Source organism: Prorops nasuta, unplaced genomic scaffold, assembly GCF_024137725.1.
Source record: "Prorops nasuta isolate Cenicafe-Biocafe unplaced genomic scaffold, Cenicafe_Pnas_1.2 PNAS00005, whole genome shotgun sequence".
Lineage (NCBI taxonomy): Eukaryota > Metazoa > Arthropoda > Insecta > Hymenoptera > Bethylidae > Prorops > Prorops nasuta.
The window spans coordinates 6,749,735-6,769,800 of record NW_027116802.1 but is presented as its reverse complement, the minus strand read 5'-3'; the positions used below and the strand labels follow the sequence as shown (position 1 = coordinate 6,769,800).

The 20,066-nt window shown below is 42.4% G+C and overlaps 1 protein-coding gene across 4 annotated transcripts in view; it reads right to left on the bottom strand.

The window, feature by feature from the left end:
- Fas2 (fasciclin 2) overlaps positions 1 to 14,492 on the bottom strand; it is a 73,317-nt gene extending 58,825 nt beyond the window's left edge. For all 4 annotated transcript variants that reach the window (XM_066726807.1, XM_066726809.1, XM_066726808.1 and 1 more), the window contains exon 1: positions 14,220 to 14,492. In XM_066726807.1, the coding sequence (XP_066582904.1) occupies positions 14,220 to 14,277 (58 nt within the window). In that variant the 5' untranslated portion in view covers positions 14,278 to 14,492. The remainder of the gene's footprint in view (positions 1 to 14,219) is intronic.
- Positions 14,493 to 20,066: the final 5,574 nt, after the last annotated feature.

Below are 20,066 nucleotides of genomic sequence, written 5' to 3'. Positions count from 1 at the left end.
AATATCGAGAAAAGAGGAGGTCTGCAGGGACGAGCTAATAAACGAGGTATTTCAGGGTCCTGGCGAATAATGAGGATTGTGTGGTGTTCAGGGATCGTCGAGGTGGAAGAACAAAAAACGCGAGCGGCACAATTTACATAGGCTGTCAATTGAAACGAGAGTTTGGGATCGTCAGAGTTGCGTCATCACGCGCGGGCAAACGCATCATCTATTTATCTACTTTGCGCGCAGGATAAATGTATACCAATACTGGTAAACAGGGGTGGTCCACCGGCGAGAGCAAACATCGAAATCCATACGAGGAAATTACGTCCGATCGATTTAAGCTCGCTGGTCGCTTATGACCACCCTCTCCCCCTTCGCTCCACCTCTACCCTTTCATGTCTATAGTCACAGCCTCTGTAAAAGACTTGAAAAGACCATCCATAACTTTGTCTAAACAAAAGCTATGAAATCTACCGTAAAGACCAATTGAAAACTGAATAATTTCTGCAAAAGAGTTAAGCACTGTTAAAGTATAAGCCGCGGAAGGTTGTAAAGTGGTAAAAGTGCACTTTTAAGCGAGGATTAAGCAATGAGAGTTTTGTGAAAAGCCTTGAAAAATTATATCCAGAATAATGTAGATTTAACTTTTGCATTACTCGTCGTCAGCTTTCGGATGGTTCTTCTTAATAATGAAAGTCCCGCTATATCCAAGAGATACCACTAACTTTACGATTATTCACGTGCACCCGGTGAAAGTGGAAAGCCAATGAATTTGTATGAATTAAAATACGTGTTTGTGTGTGCCGCACCCACCGCACGGTTTCTCCTGGCAGTGCGTCGAGAGCCCTATTATTTTTCAGCATTTTCCAATCCGTCTTTCGTACCAGAATTATACTATTCATGGCGATCGGACCATATGATGTGTGTTGTAATGTATTCAAGTGGCGTTACGTGGGAAGTCGACGTGGAGCGTGAACAAGGAACACGGAAATACACTTGATTCAAGCTTGGATTTCAACGCGTTTCATAAATCTCCCCGTATAAGTAAACAGAGAGTCTGAAAGCATCAAAGCAGCGAGCGTTTAATTTTACCACTCGTGCGTCTTTAAAAACACACGCACACACACAAAGAATAATAATTTATCTTATAATTGAACAACTCGTTATCACTGTAGAAATATACGCAGGTTCGAACGACAGTATTGTTGGAAATATACTTGAAACAGCAGACTCGCCATTCGAAAAAGCACACACACACACACACACACACACACAGCTAAATTGGCGTGGTAGGCGACGAGTATTCTCATTAACGCTAATTAGATCCTGCTAGTTGACGAAAGTTTGGTGGTTGACTCGAGTTATTTTATTGTAGAGTGCTTTTCTCATTCTTGAAAGTTGAGGCACTTTGCCTGCTAAACGTATTAACGAACCCCGTATTTAATCCGTGATTCTTAGCCGGTAATACTAGGAGTTGTGCGAAATCTTGCAATTCCCCTGCGGCGATTAATGTATACATATATAGGCTTGGGAGCAAGAGCGTGCAGCCAGGAAGAATATTTACGTTGGGAGATTCCGATGCTTCAACGGCAAATAATTGAATTTAGATTGAAGGGTTGTAGCCGTCTGGAGGCCGGTTTCTCAATTAATTTGTCAGGCTTCATCCCCCCCTCCCCCCTCCCCTAACTCAGTGTGCAGTTCCATCCAACGGGGGGCCCCCTCCCTGCTCATCCCTTGTAAGTCTTCGCTGGAAAAACACTGTCGGATAATTTTGCATTGTTTCGATATCCTTTGTTCGACACGCGCTTTGCCAAGTTTCATTATGCAGAGCCGTGACTGTAAATAGTAATATATATATATATATATATGTATAGGGAAAGAGAGAAAATGCTGTGAATTGCCATTTGCGCGCGTGTGATTCCAATCGTCGGTTAATTGCTGCGCTCGATTCAATTGAATTAATGTCCCTCGCGGTTAAAGGCTGTGGGATATCTCGAGAATCGTTTATCCCGAACCGTGGAAGAATCTGCAGCCTCTTCACAGGAGGCATGGCAGCACCGGGACCACGGGGTCAGATCCTAAGAGTCCGGCAGTTGACTTGGCTACTTATTGCGCTTAAAGCAGATGCCGAGATTGCTTTTTTCCACTTTTCATTAGTGCCCATTGCCATTGCGACAGACGAGAAAAGGCTTTAATGAAAATACGTTTGTGGAATTACATCGAATAGATTAATAATAATGATAATACAAAGGAGAATTAAAAATCAAAGTATAAACTTGAACAAGTTGCTTTGATGGAATATCGCGTCATTCGAGTGGATATTCTCTAGAAACGAAACGAAGGAAGGAAAGTTTTCAGCCAGTAAAAACTGGCGTTCGGGGCTTCTGGTAAAAGAAAAATAAACATTGTGTGAGAGAGAGAGAGAGAGAGAGAGAGAGAGAGAGGAGTTTGCGATCTTTGGTTATCGGGAGTCGCTCGGGTCTCCGAGAATTCGTTTAAAGTCAGTGTATCTTTATATATATATATATATATATATATATATATATATATAAATAGCTGTATACATGTACTCTAGAGTAGAGTAGTATTTAAAGAGAGCACACAAACATCTCGCTTGATGTAGCACATTGAGAGTTTATTCCGTTTTTCCTCCGATATTTCCAGTTGGATAGCTAAAATCATCAGTCCTTGCATCTGGAACGTTTCGCTAGTGGACACGTGAAAAAATCCATTATATATCGAATGGTGTGTCCGTTCTTGATTGCCTATTTCGCTGACTTCGACATAGGCTTATTATATAAAATATTCAGGTCCCGTTTGCTCGGATTTTTATTCCTTTCCCCGCTACGGCCCGATTCTCGTCGACCGGTTAGAAATAATCAGAACGTATCGATCAATCCCGAGAAACGTTATCGAGTTAAGCTTTTTTTTCGATTTCTATCCATTTGGCCTCATCCATTGTTGCGATGTCAGAATAACAACTCTCCCGCGCAACAACTAGTCCATTTTCGATTACATCCCAAACAGTCAAGTGCACTCTTCTTAAAAGCCTCTCCTACATTCCGAATGATACCAGATTTTTTCATTTGGTTCAACCACAATCAATCGATCCTCCCTTACACTTTTAAATCCCTTTTTTGCATATTTTTCTTTTTTGTTTTTTGCCAAATACATTTCCATTTGCAATAACGTTAGTTGGTTATTTCAGCTGTACGAGTGTGTACTCAACTTTTTCCTGCACGATTTGTACATCGATTGTCATATTTATTTCTCTGGGATTTGCTTTTACACATCCGTGTAATGCAATCTGGACGTGGATTGATGCCCGATAATAATTACACGTAATGTAACCATGGTCAACGAGTGCTGCTGATTTATTAATCTGCTTGCATGCCTATGGGCTTAATTGTACCATTCGTGCGAGGTACGACGATGGAAGTATTTAATATTTTATAATAAACTACGCCTCTGGTATATATATATATATAACAGGATTGAACGCGTTAGCTTGCCGAATGGAACGTAAACAGGATTTCCCATCAACTTTTTTCGTGAATGAGCTTATTCGACGCGAGAAAATTGGACTGCACGAATTGCTGATTTTATTTTCTCTGCGAAAATTTGGCATTGCGTATGCGTAGGCCATGTAGCTGTCCTACGACTAATTGTTACATATCAATCAAGATTATTCGATCAATAAATAAACAATATTTATTCTTTATCCTCGAGCTGCAAATACTGTAATTCCTCGTAATAATTGCAATTTAATTATTTCCATTGAAAATTCGCAAACAACTTTTTTAATAATAGCATTGCAATTTCTCTCTCTTCCTTTGATTGACCACTGTGTATGTGCAACAGCCACAAATCACTCGGTTTATGGCTAAACACAGAGACACGGGCAATTACGATTTTATTTCTAGAATCTAATTATCCAATTGGACTATTCGTACAGTAGCGGAACAAAGTCTGCAAATTTTGTTACAAGTCCTGACAAATGCGTGATCCAACCAACGTGTACCCTGGCGAATGCACTATGAGCTCGAACATCGCTAAATTTCGCAATAATCGCGAACCGCACGGACGTTAATTTATTAATAGATGCCAGGGTCAGGAAGCGTTTACACACGCACCGTTCGAAATAAACCGATCATAATTCTAGATAAATTTAAATTATTCCATGGGTGAGAGTGAAAGGGTTAAATATTTATTTCATTAGTGCCTTTATACAATAAAATAAATAACGCAATGGAGGAATGTGAAAAACAATGGGATAATTGCAAGATGGAGAGCGGCAATCAAAGATTAGTTACGCGTCAAGAAATTCGTGGAATTTCAGCTAAAATGAGAACTTTTTACCTGTCACTGGCAGAGCAATTAATACAGTCTGAGTTTTTCAGCCATTAAAACAGACCGCTAATTCCGCAAGAATAACCAAGCACGTTTTATTTATACCGGCTAATTCAAGCGTTTGGGCCAAATCAGCTTACGTTGCACTACTCGATGTGTTTAATCGTGCAGTGTATATATGTAGGTATACGTACGATTATTAGTGACGGGAAAACTCGCAAAATAATTCTCTCTCTTTTAACAAATTTTGCTCGGTCGCGACGGCGCGTCGCGGAAAAATCCTCCGGAGATTATAGCTCGCGATCCAGTTATCGCTGTTTGTTTTTTCATCGATAATGACAAAGTCACGTGACTCTCACTCCCTCTTGCGCTACCAACCCAATCGGGCAAAACACCTTGCCTATTGCAAATTTCGCATTCGAGCGAATTTCACTTTCCATTTAGACACCTCGCTGACTCTTCGAACGCTGTTCAAAATTTTACTATTCGATGCTCCGCGCACTTTCAGTGGCACAACAAATCCTAACACTGATGCACAGAGGCCTATACACACACACAAACACACATACACCGTACAAAGCTGCTGCTGTACGAAGCACTTTGTGTTCCAGTCGCAACTTTACTCGTGGAATATCCAGAAAAAGCTCGAGAGTACTTTTTACTGAAAACTGTACGAGCGAATCTCTTTTTATTTCGACTCGACGAGGGATTACGCGGTGAAAAGGCAAGAAAATATTTTAAGGGACTTTATTTCCTCGATATCTATCGATCGCCGTGGCGAAGACCCATAAGACGCGATTGATAAATACTTTATCTCGGCATCTGGACGCTCGATAGCAAATATTTGGAAAATAATATCGTCGATAGAGGACAGAGGAGGAGGAGAAGGAAGGGAAGGGTTGGATAAAAGAGGACAGAAGGAGACGGAATACAACAAGTAGTATACCTGTAACAGGGACGGGCCAACGAATAATTTATACCGGCGTCTGTGAAATTTGCATAAAACAGGGGTTTTCGCGCTACAATCGATCGAAATCTGCGCGCAATTTCTCTCCGAATGTTGTTTCCTGCACCACCTGTGCTTTTGTTGTTTCCTTTTATAACGCATCGCTTAATAAGTTAACAAAGTTGGTCTAGCAACATTTCTCCCATATTTTTTCCATTTAAAAGCAAATATTCGGCTTATAATCATATGCCCGAGGGATATTTTCCGCTTAATACGAAGCAAAGCTGTTGCTTTAATTTAACGCTGGTAAAATTTTATCGTCAATAAGAAAGTGAGAGAGCGAGAGAGCTGGAGAGAAAATCTTTATCGACTTTTCCCTTAAGCTGCTCTGTTCGTTGATATAGTGGCATGTACGTGTAAGTGTGTCTGTATATATATATATATATATATATATATATATAGGGTAGATTTCTTGTCCAGGTTTAATTTTCCGTAGAAAAAAAAAGGGAAAAAAAGAACGGTTGGTGGACCACGTCCTTTGCGGGACGTCGTAAACGGAGGAACGCTGACTTGGTCCTTCAAGATTCACCTTGGCCAACCCTAATAGAGAAGAAGCTTAACGCAGGGTCCGTCATTAAGACGGTAGGTCAGCCGTAACTCCCCCCATCCGGGCGGCAACTTCCGTTAGGTTCGTTTTCGCGTCAACTGGATTAGAACGAAGTTGGCCACCGACCCTACGAGCGCGCAACTTTCCGTGGGAATTGGACTATCAGCCACTTCAACAAAGACCAATTAAATCGAATTCTGATGAACCTCCATCGACCATTAAAATAACCTAACCCCAGGAAAGCCTCCACCATTGACCTTTTTATCCAATCAAACCTTCGATATCGCATCCCTTCTACATTCATATATATATATATATGCAGGTGAGTGATGAAACGAGATGGAAAATAAATAGGATTAGGAGAATGACTGATGATCCTTCCAATCACGCAGACCATTTACAAATATATATATATATATATATATACGGCACGGAGAGACGTGAATTAATACATGTCGATGCTTGTTAAATTGACATTAGTTCCTGCACGGATAATAGTGGCTTTGTGATTTTTATTCGACCTTTCTATAATACAGTACGTGTATGTGTGTGTATATACGCATATATGGAAGTTGCAGGGCAAATATGATTGGCGTTTATTAGCGGGATGCTGTGGTTTGCAGGGTGGAAAAAGTGCACGAGCGAGTCGTCGTAACGGTAGTTGGGCATATCAGCTCAAAGAGAAGTCTCTGCTTGCGCTCGAAAAAGAACTTCTTTGTCTGTACAGGTGCGCGCGAGCGCGGTAGGCTCCTGCCAGTCGCGAACAGGTTTCAACGAAACGTAAGACCCTTTTCTTACGCGCATACCACCCCCCCCCCCCCCCATTATTCTCCCTTTGGCTAACTCTAAGAAAAAAACGTATTCGTGCGATGAACAACAATCAGATTTACCTCGCCTCTCTCTCTCTCTCTCTCTCGCATTAGTCTTTTTTCTACCTTCAGAGGCCCTTTCAATGCGGAATGACCGTTCGTATACACTCTTGTCACTTTGACGAGTCCTAAAAATCGTGAACCACACGTGCGTTTCAAATTTGTTGTCCATCCATACTGAATCCGATCCTTCCATACGATTCATCACACTTTGGATACACCCTCGATAAAATATCAAAAATCCATTTTCAACTAAATTTCCGACGGACTAAAAGTTAATTAAAAACGGTACTGTGTCTACTGCGCCCCCCCCCCCCTCCTCCCTACCCATTGCAGATGCTATACGGAAACAAAGTCGTTATTAAAAATGTGTAACGAATCATAACTGCTGGTATTTAACGATCCTTCCACTTTTTGTTGCACTATTTACTCTATAGTATATCTCATTAGATCACTCTTTGATGGAGGTTTTAAAATTTTCATTAAATCTCGCCGCTATCCTCATTCGTATTTATTAACAATTTTTAATCAGCTTCCAATTGCTCGCGTTACTCGTAGCATAATAAAGGTTCGTGTTCATAGAGAGATGACACGTCCTCTTCGCTTTTTCCCATAAAAAGTCAATGTGGGGTGGCCGCGAGGGGTGGACGAAAGTTTGGATGGAGGAAGGAAGAAAAAAAGGTGATTTCAAAATGTGCCTCGCGATCCATTTTACGATCGTGCATTCATAAAGGAGACAAATTACGATCCCTCCGGACGCTCACGGCATTATACGATTCTCTCTCTCTCTCTCTCTCTCTCTCTCTCTCTCTCTCTCTCTCTCTCTCATCTCTCCATCTACTCTCTCCGAGTGCCATAAAACGCCACGCCACGCCACGCCGCAGGGACTTGGAGAGAGACTTTTTTACAAAAATATTACTATCGACGAAATTCACTTTAATTAAAACTTCCGAAATCGATTTCGCTGCGTCCGTCTACTCTAATCTCGACTTCCGAACGAATCGCGTGTCCAAGTTTAACGCTCTTCCAATTAAAGGCACGTGCTCCTGTATATAGCAAATATGTGCTGTGCCAATCGGATCATGTAATATATAGGACCGCGTGAATGATAGCGATCATTCATTTCGCCTAATCTATACTTAATAAAGATTGTTCAAAGTTTCTTTGCTTTTCTTCAATTATCGCAAGATCGCTATATCTACCCGTGTCTATAATAAATTCTATCCAAATGCGAGAATAACTCAAATTACCCTAAACTTTAACGATCCTTTACGCATTACCGTAATAGCTCATTATCAGAAACGTTTCTCTTTCATAAAATTTCTATTTGTACAGATACTAAGAGACAAAAAATGAGTAAAACACTCGATGACGTTAAATATTATTAGATTATCAGAAGCAAAGGGGAATACGAGAAAATGTCTTGATAAGAGCATTTTCATAAAGTACTTGAAATGTTCGTGGAAGAAATTCCTGTCGGATCTGTGTGCATATTAAGGGCGCTTATACTTGTTGAGGCATTTCTCCGAGTGAACGAGTTTTTTTTTTTTTTTTTTTTTTTTTTTATTGGCAGTGAAACCGTTTGATGTTTGTGCAAGTCAGATAGGAAGAAAGCACCCGGCTTAAAAGATCAGAGACGCCATTGGTTTTTTCCAAGTCGCGCTTGCATTGACAGATAAAGCAGAACGAGTGGTGCCTCTTTGTCAAGTCCGTATATAGTGGCTTAAGATGAATGAACGGAATCTTCTGTGGGGAGGATGCAACACGCGCTTTCTCCCGGTTGCCTCGACAATCGCTCTGTCAGACTGCTTAATGACCTGAAGGATTCGATGACGTCACCTAGGCTACCCATAGGATTAACCGATTAAATATTCTTGTGACGCTTCGACTAAATTTACACCCACGTAAGAACTTGCCCATAAGGGCTAAATTAATCCATCCACAACACCCACTCGACGAATCTTCGACTTGGTTTAAACATTCCTACAATTTCTCTTCCATTGAGTATTTTATTTTTATTTTTATTTCATTAGCTTTAACAAAAATTGTACACAGCGATAAAATGCTCTTGTACCAAAATCGAGCATTATCAGAATCGACGGTTTAATTTGGACAGGATGATAAAAATAAAATGTTGAATAGCGAGACCAAATTGCTGTATCCCTGTGAATTTATTTGAGATTCGAACGAGAGGAGATCCGCCAATGTCCCGTCAAATCAACGCAATTCATCGATTTCGGTTATCGGTGCAGTTACATTCGGTGAGAGAGGAGGAGATACGTAAGATAAGATACGAGTACGCTTGGCTTACTGTATATCGTATATATTACTGTATTGGTTTCCGCAAGAACGAAAGCAGGTGGGCCAATTATCGTGCACGAAAGCAACACGTGCCAGGGAAGCATCTAAACGCCTCTGTTTTAATTAACACTTGGAGTTTCCTAATTCCTCTCACGTATTCGGATCCTCCGAGCAGCGTGTTTTTGACAGAGCGAGCAGTGTTTGATTATTATAATAAACCACGTGATTGCGACCTAAAAATTTCGATGTCGGTAATTTTCCTGGAAACCTATCACATTAAACAAGCTATTATTCGTTGCGCAAATGTTTAATTTTCTTAGAGAGTATCATTTAAATTAGAGCAGTAAATATAGATGTCAGCGTGTCCATAAATGATGAAGGATCCTTGGGAAAATAACATTATGTCATGAAGGACGTAATAGCGTAGATTGCAGTAAAGCGTAAAGTACGAGCGCTTTTCGCAACAATAAACGAAGGCGACAGTTACGGTTTCCCATTGTGCTATAGCCCTGTGTTCTCCCAACACGTACCGAGGGCATTCACGTAATCTGCGAATCGTTCTTTCTTTTCTAAAAACCCTGCTAATAAAAATCTTTTGTCCATCCCACCACACTCCTCTCACACATCGCCTTATCCAAACACACGCACACAACTGATAGTAAGTTTACATCAGCTTCCTATCTTTATTTTTCAAACCTATGCAAATTCGAGCTCAAACAAGCTTGTGACTTAATCATTCTCGAAGGCTAAATTAGATGACACGGTATAACGTTTCCCACTCTTAATTACAGCACACTGTATAAGCTCTGTAACACACCCGCTACGATATTTAAACACTGCCAGCAAATTTGACACTAAGAACAATAGACGTACGAAAATAACATTTTTTTTTTTCGTACGCCAAGGTTTCATTAGCCTGAAATATTTATTCAACAGTTTATTCTAAGAAGATGACTAGTAATAATTATACCAACTGTGTAATATTCAATATACATCCAAGAAGAAAATTAGCTCAAAATAAAAGGCATATATAGCTCTAACATTTCTACTGAAATAAATAAATATTTAACCGCCTCAATTTCTCTTTTTTCTATCTACTTTTTTTCCACAAATTTTCCGACGTTTATACCGAAAATGTGTCTGGCGTCCAGCTCTATCGGTTCACTGGAAATGGATATATCCGTATATTTACACAAATCCCCGGAAATATATGCGGATATCGCTGCAGGATATATACAATAAATTCACAGTCCCCTATCGTGAATACAATGCCATTATTGAGGTATTCCGCGAAGAAATCATGGATAAGAAGGCTGAGAGAAGAGAGCTGGCTAAACAAACCGGAGAGTTGCAGCGCTTTTACCTACATCCGAGACCGTTAAAATCTGCCAGATGTTCGTGATTTTATTTTCCGCTTTATCATTTCGATATAAGCAGAAGAAACATTCTATATTTATGCAATATGCATCTGCAGAGGGGCACCGAGTGTATTCACACGGCTAAAAGCCAAGCGTGCTTCGATCGTCTTATGAATAAATTCTAAAGCAGACAAAAATTCCACCATAAAATTCTCTGTCTTATAGTATTTTCTGCTGCGTAACGCAGTGCAGTGTGTTGACTCTAGTTAACCGAACGGCCGGCACGGCGCGGCGCGTTGCCTCTATAAATCATTTCGAGAGTTTCGAGCGTTGGATGAATAGAGTTGTAATAAGGGAAAAATAGAAAAATATGGGGGTCGGGTTTTTCTCTCTCTTTTTTTACGATGTGCGCATAGTTGTATTAGTTACAGGGCCTCTGCGCTACGGCTCGTTAAACGGCGCCAGTCGGTTCACTCCTTATAAGCTTTTCCCGGTATATATATATATATATTTTTTTACCAAGCTACAATGCGCCCATAATCAAAGGTTTCTCGCAGCTAATCATACTAAAGTATCGTATCCTCGCGAGGGCCCCGAAGCGGCCCGGGGGCCCGGCGCGGCGCGCGATCCGTTTCCTCTCCACTCTTTCTTTTCCTTCCTCGTATTTTCCTCCGCGAGAAACGCTCCATCCAAGAATAACAGTATTCCAAATAGCAATAATCTTTCAACAATAATCCATGCTACTTTACAACGTGGTGGCCGATATCAATTCATATAGAGAGGAGGGGTGCACGCCTACCACGATCCACAGCTGCATCCAAGCAAGAATACGCTATGGAAGACAGCGCCGGTATACGATAAATGTAAAAAGAGCAGAAAATGCCGGTGCAAACTAAAATACAACAGCGGCGCCGGAGCAATAATGGAAAATTTCAAAGCAAGAAAATGCCTTGGCAATAAACGCCAACTTATCAGCTTTTTATTGCCAGTTTCTGTATCGCCAAATACAAAAGAGTTGTATCTACGATCGCAAACATCACGCGTGTGTATCTCCGTTCAAATATCACGCGTCTATTTAAATCTGTGTGTGATTTAAAAGGGTTTTGCGCAACGACTGGAGAACGGGAGAAGTTGCGCTCGCACACCAGTACACTTACGTGTGTATGTGCGCAGAGCGTAGATTTTAGAAGCGGTCCAGTTGTGTGGGTGTAAGCACAGAGCTCGGCGTGCAACAATAGGAAAAAAGAGGAAATAGAATAACTAAGGGGGGGGGGGGGGTTAGAAAAAAAGATGGATCGACGTACACTCGTTATTCGTGACGCTGTGTCCGAGTGAAAAGACCCGGCTTGCGAGAGAGAGAGAGAGAGAGAGAGAGAGAGTTCACGTTGAGGCAAGCTTTTATCTCGGTGGCATCGCGTAACTTTTTTCTTACCACCTTTCCTCCTCCTTTGTTAAAGCTTCGAAGAACTCATCAGCGGAACGAATAACTGGCGCATTCAGAGCCACATACCGATACCCCCGTGGATTCTTAACACTTCGCGCCAAACGAGTCGTCGTCGCCGTCGTCTTTGGCTTTTAAAGAGCTAAAAAACAGAAGAAAAAATAGCGACGAAAGGAATAAAAGTTATATTAGCCCTTTTTTCGCCGGTGAGAAATATTAAGTGGCGCTCGTAAAGTGGCTAACAAAGAATCTCAGGCGTTTAGTCATCCGAGAGTCGAACGGTATCCCCGAAGGAACGTTCGAAAGTGAAACGGTCCAGCCAACGGTATTTCTCCGTCTCCCTTTCTCGCCTGCGAGCGCGGACGCGGCCGCGCGCGCCACTCGCTTATAGCTATAGCTCGCTGCCGCCGAGTAGTCGAGCACGGTTAAGAGACCAAGGGACAAAGTGAGAAAAAGAAAGGAAACGTCGCTCGCTCGCTCGTCGAAAAACCGGACCGGGAGAAGCCTGAGAAAAGGCGTGAGAAGGAGTCGAGTAAGAAATATAAGGGAGATGAGGAGAAAAACATTGACCGCGCGTCCTCGAGCATCCAGAATGCGGATCGTCGTAAACCAAGCGGGGATCCAGGAAACATTTTTTGACAGAAATATCCGATGACCTGTGTAATTCTCGCGCAGCGTTGGCTAACCTGCAGTGTCACGGCAAATCGCCAATTACGACGATGTCACTCTCTCTCTCTCTCTCTCTCTCTCTCTCGCATAAGCACATTAGAGACTACATTTGCCTGTACCGTAGCCAGAAACCTCGGGTAAACTTCCCCCCCCCCCTCCCCCCTTTTTACCTGCCTACCCGGCGCAAGAAGAGACCATCCTTGCTTTCTTTAAGCCAGATGGATTCACTGGCCCCTAAAAGTCAGGTCTTTGTTGCTTCTCGTACCCTATTGAAAACCTTGAAACAGGTGTAGGACACTTTTCACAGGTGCCTCTATCTTTTCCCCATCTCATCCAGAAACTACGCTCTCTTCAAGATTTTATGAAGAAATCTTCGAGAATATCTTAACTCGAGGTAACGAAGCGTTCGCACCTGCGGATTCTCATGGAGAAGAGCCGAGAGAATTCCTCTCCTATTTTAAAATAAAAATTGCATACCAGTGGCGGAGCCGAGTATCTACCGATTGGAAAAGGAGAGAAAAATAATATTCGGTAGCAGGGTGTAGATAACTATGAGAAATTATACTGTTGGAGTGTATCCCGTTTCTCGTACGTTCAACCGTCGTATTTTTGTCTAAACACGGTTGGGACGAGTATCAGGTGTATATACGTGCCGTTTGAACGAGAAAGAGTTGTGAAAGGTGAGAGGGAGATAGCGAGATGGAAAGAGGTATCGTATGACAGGATGGGAATTCGCATTTCCTTCTCTCAGCATCGTATAATTCTTCGCGAATGAGTCAGCGGTGATAAAGCGTTCCGAGGAGCAATAAAGAGTGGCGGGTAGGGGGGAGAGGGAGGGGAGAGTTTCAGCATCGTAGATCTACCGGCACGGCCGGTTGTCGCGGGTATTTTGACACCGTATACGCTCCGACGGAACGTTAATGAAGTCCCTTTCCCATGCCCTCTAGCAGTTGAACTTGCATCGCAGGTGCAAGCGAAAGTCCAGCGGTTGGTTCGTTGGGGACAGTTCCAGTCACGGAATCACGCGATGTCTAAACACGCGATCGGTTGCGCGTGCTCGACAATTTTTCACTCCTATCCCCTCGCAAAAATCTATATACACCTTACGCTAAAATCGTAAGAGCGCCTCGTGCGTACGATGCTCGCCTCCTGCTAACCTCTCCAACGCGCCGATATTTTCGAACGCTCGACGGTTGGCACAAACTAAAACGGGTTTTGACTCTTCGCGCGTTTCAGCGATCCGTTCGAGTTTCGCTTTAACGCGCCACGGCACGCTGCGTCTCGACGAAATTTCCCGAGTGCAAACGTTCGTTTTCCAATCGCACAATTCTAGCGGATTAGCGAGTATAGAGAGAGAGAGAGAGAGAGAGAGAGAGAGAGAGAGAGAGAAGAGAGAATAAAGCGTTTGTAGAATTGGAACGCGGTTAAATTTTATAGCGGGCGATTCGAAATGACTTGTGTGCAATGGTTGAATTGACCGGCACACGCTGCACAGGAAACCACCTGCTGCAGCGAGTGCAGTACCGCCCGTCCCATTGCAGAAAGGTCCGTGGGAAAGATCCACGTGCATCGAGGAAAGCAAGGCCGCTTGCAATGCAACGAGTCGCGCCTCGCGCCTTTCTGCCAAAGCCGATCGTTCGTTCGGCTGGTTATCGGTATGCTATATATATATATATGTACGTAGGAGACTCACCTTTGGCGAATGACAGAAGGAAAATAACAGCGAAAGCTGTAAAACGATGGACTGCCATTGTGTCCAAGGATGCGTCGATCAACTATCACCGGTGCGATGATCTAATTAACCGTTGTTAGCGTTCTATTAATTGCACTAAAGAGTCACACGCGGTAAAGATCACTAACACCAGGCGCGACCGCGATTTCAACGATCTAGATCGTGGATCTAGGCGTGATAAAGCATTGGGTGTAGTACCGAGTGCGCTGTAAGGTCCGTTCCTATCGTCACGCAGGCCGATTTCAGACTGTGGCGGGGAGTCGGTCGTACTCATTCGGCTCGACCTTCGGCCGAGCTCGGCCGAGCTCGGTTCCTTTCGGTCCCCACGTCGGCACTCGATGTCGACAGTCGGCACGTCACGATACGATAAAACACACAGCCACACAGGTATATTACACCCAGACTGGCCTAGCTCGAGCTGCTGCTACAGAACTATATAGCTATATGCCTAGCTAAGTGGCTATAGCTATAAGGCTAAATCTAGCATCTAGCCATTTCTCTCTCGATTCTCATCCATTCAACAATTCAATTCCACTCTGACTCTACGCAAATCTTCCTTTTTCTTCTATATAATCTCCCTTATTCATTCTTCCTTCTTACCATAACTCGTAACTTTTTTATTTAACCCCTTGCGTTCATAAATGATCTACCTCTCTCTCTCTCTCTCTCTCTCTCTCTCATTATACAATTCATTAAAAAAGATTTTTCAAATAAGCAGCGTCACAGCCTGCAGGAGCTCGCAAATAAATTATTGAAATAGAAAAATAAACTATCCTGTCCTGAAAGATAACTAGAGTAAGAAGTATTATACTTGTAGAATAGCGATCGATAGTAATGATACAGTATAGCGCGTTTATAAATCTCTTCGCACGATTGCTAATTTCGAATTCTAAAGGCGATTGCGATTTATAGCTTGTATATAGAAACCATTGGAAAATAATAGGATAGAAATAAAAAAATGGATTATTAATAAGCATGTTTATGGAAAAAAAAGGTTGGATTATGAGGAAAGCTTGCGCAACAATGGGTTGTACACGGGTCGGTATGAGGAGTACCTGATATCGCAGGTAGTGCGATTATCATCTGCGATGGGCCCGGAGATAAGGTAAGCGTGCTCGGGCGCGGACTTATGCAACGTAAAGCATATATATATATATATATAGTTGGGCCATTGTACAACTGTGAAAAAAATCTGTAACAAGCGCGCATCCGTGACCGGGAAGGCAGCGATGCGCATTTTAGAATTTTCAGTTTGAAAACTACGAGGGCATCCTGGCCACATTTTCGCTCGGGTGCTCACCGCGTACCACGTTATATATACATATACCTATCCAGAGAGGGAGAGAGACATTGACGTTTATGTGGCAAAGCCGATCCTCGAGCCTTTTCCTTTGGTCGCGCGAATCGCAGCACAGCGAAGATTGATGAGGTCGTTTCGGACCAAAGCAAATATTCCCATGATACAGCTCGATGCGTAATTAACCACCAGCAGATAAGACTCGGCTCGTCTGCCTGCCTGACTACCTAACGTGGCAAGTACAATTCTGCTAGACGCCAACTTTGTGTTTACCGGTTGGATTTGCCGATCGTAACTGCGAGACTAATCGCTCTACGCCCTGCTTCAACTTAGCCACAGTTCAAATTTCTCTCGACAAAGGCCCTCTTCGTTTCACTCTACTTGCCAATCTAAATATTAAATGCAATATACTGTTGGAATGGAGCAGTCGCGTATGTGAACTGGATTCGATAAATTGGAAAGGGTATAGTGCTGGTTCACGGCTGAATTCTTCGACGATACTTCAGGGATTATTGGCTCGCAGGTATCAGAGCGACACACGGAGAGTCCTCTGTATAAATTTGTACGATGTAGCACGTATGTATAGTGTCAGGAACGTTCCTAAAACGTTCCAGGTATCAATTTGACACGTTGCCACGTTGCAGAAACGTTTCTCACACATGTATTTTGTAGTATATATAATATTGCATGTATAGGTTATCCGCAAAATGGCTCCTTCGCTGTTTTGCGTAGAATAACAGACCATTGTGCAGGATCCTCGAGTCACCCCCTTTCGGCCCTCTCGCCTTCCTCCGGCGCTCGACTCTCTTCTTCAAATAAACTTCTCCGCGTGGTTTATCCACTGTTTCGTTGCTCACCCCCCCCCCCCCCTCTCCTATCCCACCGACCTACGTTTCGCGACGCAACGTGCCTTGGCGTGTACCTTCTCTCGTCGAAACCACTTGTGATGAACGAGGGCTCTTGTTTGTCATTTGTCATTCGACTGTTTACACCGAGATGAGTCCTCCCCGTTGGGTGGTAACATCTCTCTTCGCCCCAGACATTGACTTGGTTTATTACCTTTTATGCGTATATACTTTTGCTACGTATACGTAGCATATAGATAATTTTCTTTCATTTCTTCCATATATTGAGAAATTAAATTATACACAGCAATCTACTGTGACCACTATAAAAGGCACAATTCTACTGATATTACTATAAAATATAATTGACTGATTATTATTAAGAATCTGTGAGTTTGAAAGAAAATTAAGATTCTGTAAAAAAATTTAGTTTTTAAGTGAAAAATTCTGCCATGGCCCTAGCTAGGAATAATAAAAAATGCTCTCAAAGAAGAATTTTCTTTATAATAATATTTTCAATTAGCCAGATAAATAATAGTTGGTAAAATTAAGGAGAAAAAAGTGAGGGAAAAGAGTTGGTTTGGATGCGTGAGAAGAATTTAGTTTGCCAAGCCCCCACATTCTTTATACCGACGAGACGGTTGCTGCAAGGGTTTTTTTAGTTTTCTTTCGGTGGCTCGAAGCGCTTTTCGTCTGATCTTCGCTAAGAACGACTTATAGGTACTTTGCTTGACGAGAAGAGCGCGAGAGGGAATTCTCGTCGCAGCAGCAGCGGTTCAAAATCAGAGAGGATATCCTGCCAGTTAGCAGAGTTCGCGAGATGTTTGCAAACAGCAAAAGTGGATCTCGATTCTGCAGGCTTGTCCACTCTTTCTCACTGCAGCTTTTCGAGCTTTTCTTTCTTTTCGGATAAACCGTGTTATCTCCACTCACGTAGCTATCGAGATCGTTGACTCTTATTTGCTCTCTTTTGCCTGTCGATTTCCAATGGCGCGACTTCCACAGACGCAGGACTATATGATTAATAAGCTCTCTCTCTCTCTTTCTCTCTTTCTCTACCCCAACCCTTCTCGCCCTCGAGTTCCTGCAGCTTCGATTCACGGAAAAGCTGAAAAGCATGCGGAATAGGGTGGGGTTGAAAAGATGAAAACCCGTAAAGAGCACTCGTCGTGGGAGCGACTATCGGCGTCGGACCCTGGAGGTCTTCGTTATTAAATACTTAAATCTTGCTCGGTGCATAAAAAAGCACCGCCGAGAGAGCTTTTTACGATGAAATAAATACAACTAGGAAAGAAAGCGATCTTTACTCGACTAGAGTGACTGCCAAGTGGCAAGTAAATAAATTTACGAGTCGTGAACGATATCGCTAGCAGCGCTGTCTGCTCCTCCAACGAAATATTTTATTCGAGAGAGGCGAGACGAAGGCTATTAGTATTAAGATGATAATTCAATCAAACTGCTTTCTATATAAATGTATAAGTGTCGATGTACGTAAATAAAGTTCAAAACATTTAATATCCATTTGTAATCTCAATAGCAAGATATATATATATATATATATGTAATAGTGCACTTTCGCTTTCTTCTCTCCTCTACTGAAATTCTTTTACGGTTTAAAGTTACTACGTAAAATTCGTCTGGCGAAATTAAAAGAAAAAAGGCAAATAAGTTGATGCTGGGGAAACGGTCGACGGGAAAATGGATGGCCGAGCTGGCCTGATAAATCATTTTCGAGATTCAGCGAGGAGGGGTGAAAGCTAAGAGAAGGTGGTTGGAAAAAAAATGCGGCTTGGAAAAGACGACTCGGAATATCGAGAAGCAGCAGACAAAATATATATATTGAAATATCCTAAAAATGCAAGATAACTATACTATATATGCATATAGTGTGATTGATAAAATATTCAAGCACATATCGGGAATGCTAAGAAAAATTGCGGTGGAGAGAAAAATTCAATAACCCCATGAGACAGAGAGCCTCGCTTGTACTTGTACCTTATCTATATATATATGTATATATATATATATATATATCACGAAAAAACGAAAATCTTATAGTTTCGCGTGGTTCGTTGCAAGGAGCGTTAGCAACGAGGAAAAGGTCAGGGCTGAGAAAAGAATAGATATATATATACGAAGCGCGGAAGTGGAGTTAGAGTTGAGAAAATATTTATGCTAGTGAAAAGTTGATGTGGGGAGGAGGTGGAAAACGAGCGAGTGATTAGTGAGAGAGAAAAAGTAGAGGCAGTTGTAGAAATAGAGTATAGATAAAGAATAAGAGGGATAAGTTTAAGAAGATGGTATAGTGTTGGGGTGGCTGAATATGTGAGAAAAATGAATGATGCTGTTGAAGGTATTAGTTGCTCTCTCCCTCTCTCAATTTATCCATCCATCTCTAAATCTGCCCCCGTCTCTCTTCTCGCGACAAGCACGCAAGTGAGAGAGCGTCTGTGTGTATTGGAGCAGGTTCGCCGGCGCCTGGAAGAAGGCAGAGGCAGCCAGCAGCAGGCAGCCAGGCGGGCGCCGACACTGAAAGGGTTTTACGTTGACCGAACGAGGACAACAGCATCCGAGGAAAGCGTCGGCGTTGCGCATCCTCGTTTGCCTCCACCGCCTCCCTCCAATGCTCCAATTGCGAAAAACAGAGCAACGCATCCACGCCGGAATAATCTCGAACGTTCTCTCGAAATGCACGGAAATATTAAGCATCGGCCTAAATCCAGAGTTACAAGGATGCGCGTTCATGCCTTTTGGGTCCCACTTACGGAATAGAGGAGAAGGTCCAGAGGGACTCGCCGCGGGGACCAAAGTGCATTCTGATGGAGATGGAACGTGCTTCTGGAATACTCTGGCAGCTTTTCCAAATGTCAGAGAAAGAAAGCCTTTGGACGGTAGCGCGAGAATCCGATGATAGACATCGAAGAAAATGCTCTTTCCACGCGACTTACTCGACGACAAACCATGAGAAACGAGAGCGGCCTGTGCGATTTCAAACGCTTTCCAGTCAAATGCGACGAGCTTCGGGACGCGACAGGAAAAATAGCAGAACATTTTTATATATGTATATACACAAGAGAAATGCGAGGAGCGAGTCTGCAAGAGTGTGTGGAGAGCCGATTGCGAGATAATCGATATAAATATGCCCGAAAGTTCACGAAATACCGAGTCAAATCTTAACGCGATGACAATATTTCATGGGAAGAAAAACCAATCGGGAGACTCTTTCCAATGTTTTTCAATGCGATGGGAACGAGGACTTATATATATATACGGGGAATCACCGCTACCTGCCGAGAACTCGTTAAATTCTCTCAAAGTAAGTGCAGGAGAGTTGCAAAATCTCTTCGTCTCTCACTCGCCAAACTTTTATACGATAGCTACGTGGAATGGTTATTATCTCGTAAATTCGCAGACTGATAAGTGACAAAAAAATCAAACCAACTAATTTTATTTTTGCGCTGGGAGGATAATGTTTTCTTTTACGAACGATGAGATACATTGATTGTGAAAATTATTTTAAAATTAGGACGATAATCGCGGACAGCTTTGTAACAGTTTTTGTTGTAAATTTACATTGGGCTGTGTACAAAGCAGCAACTTAATAGTTAATACTAGAAGGCTGTGTTTTATAAAATTACAAATATAAATTTACATTATTTAATAACC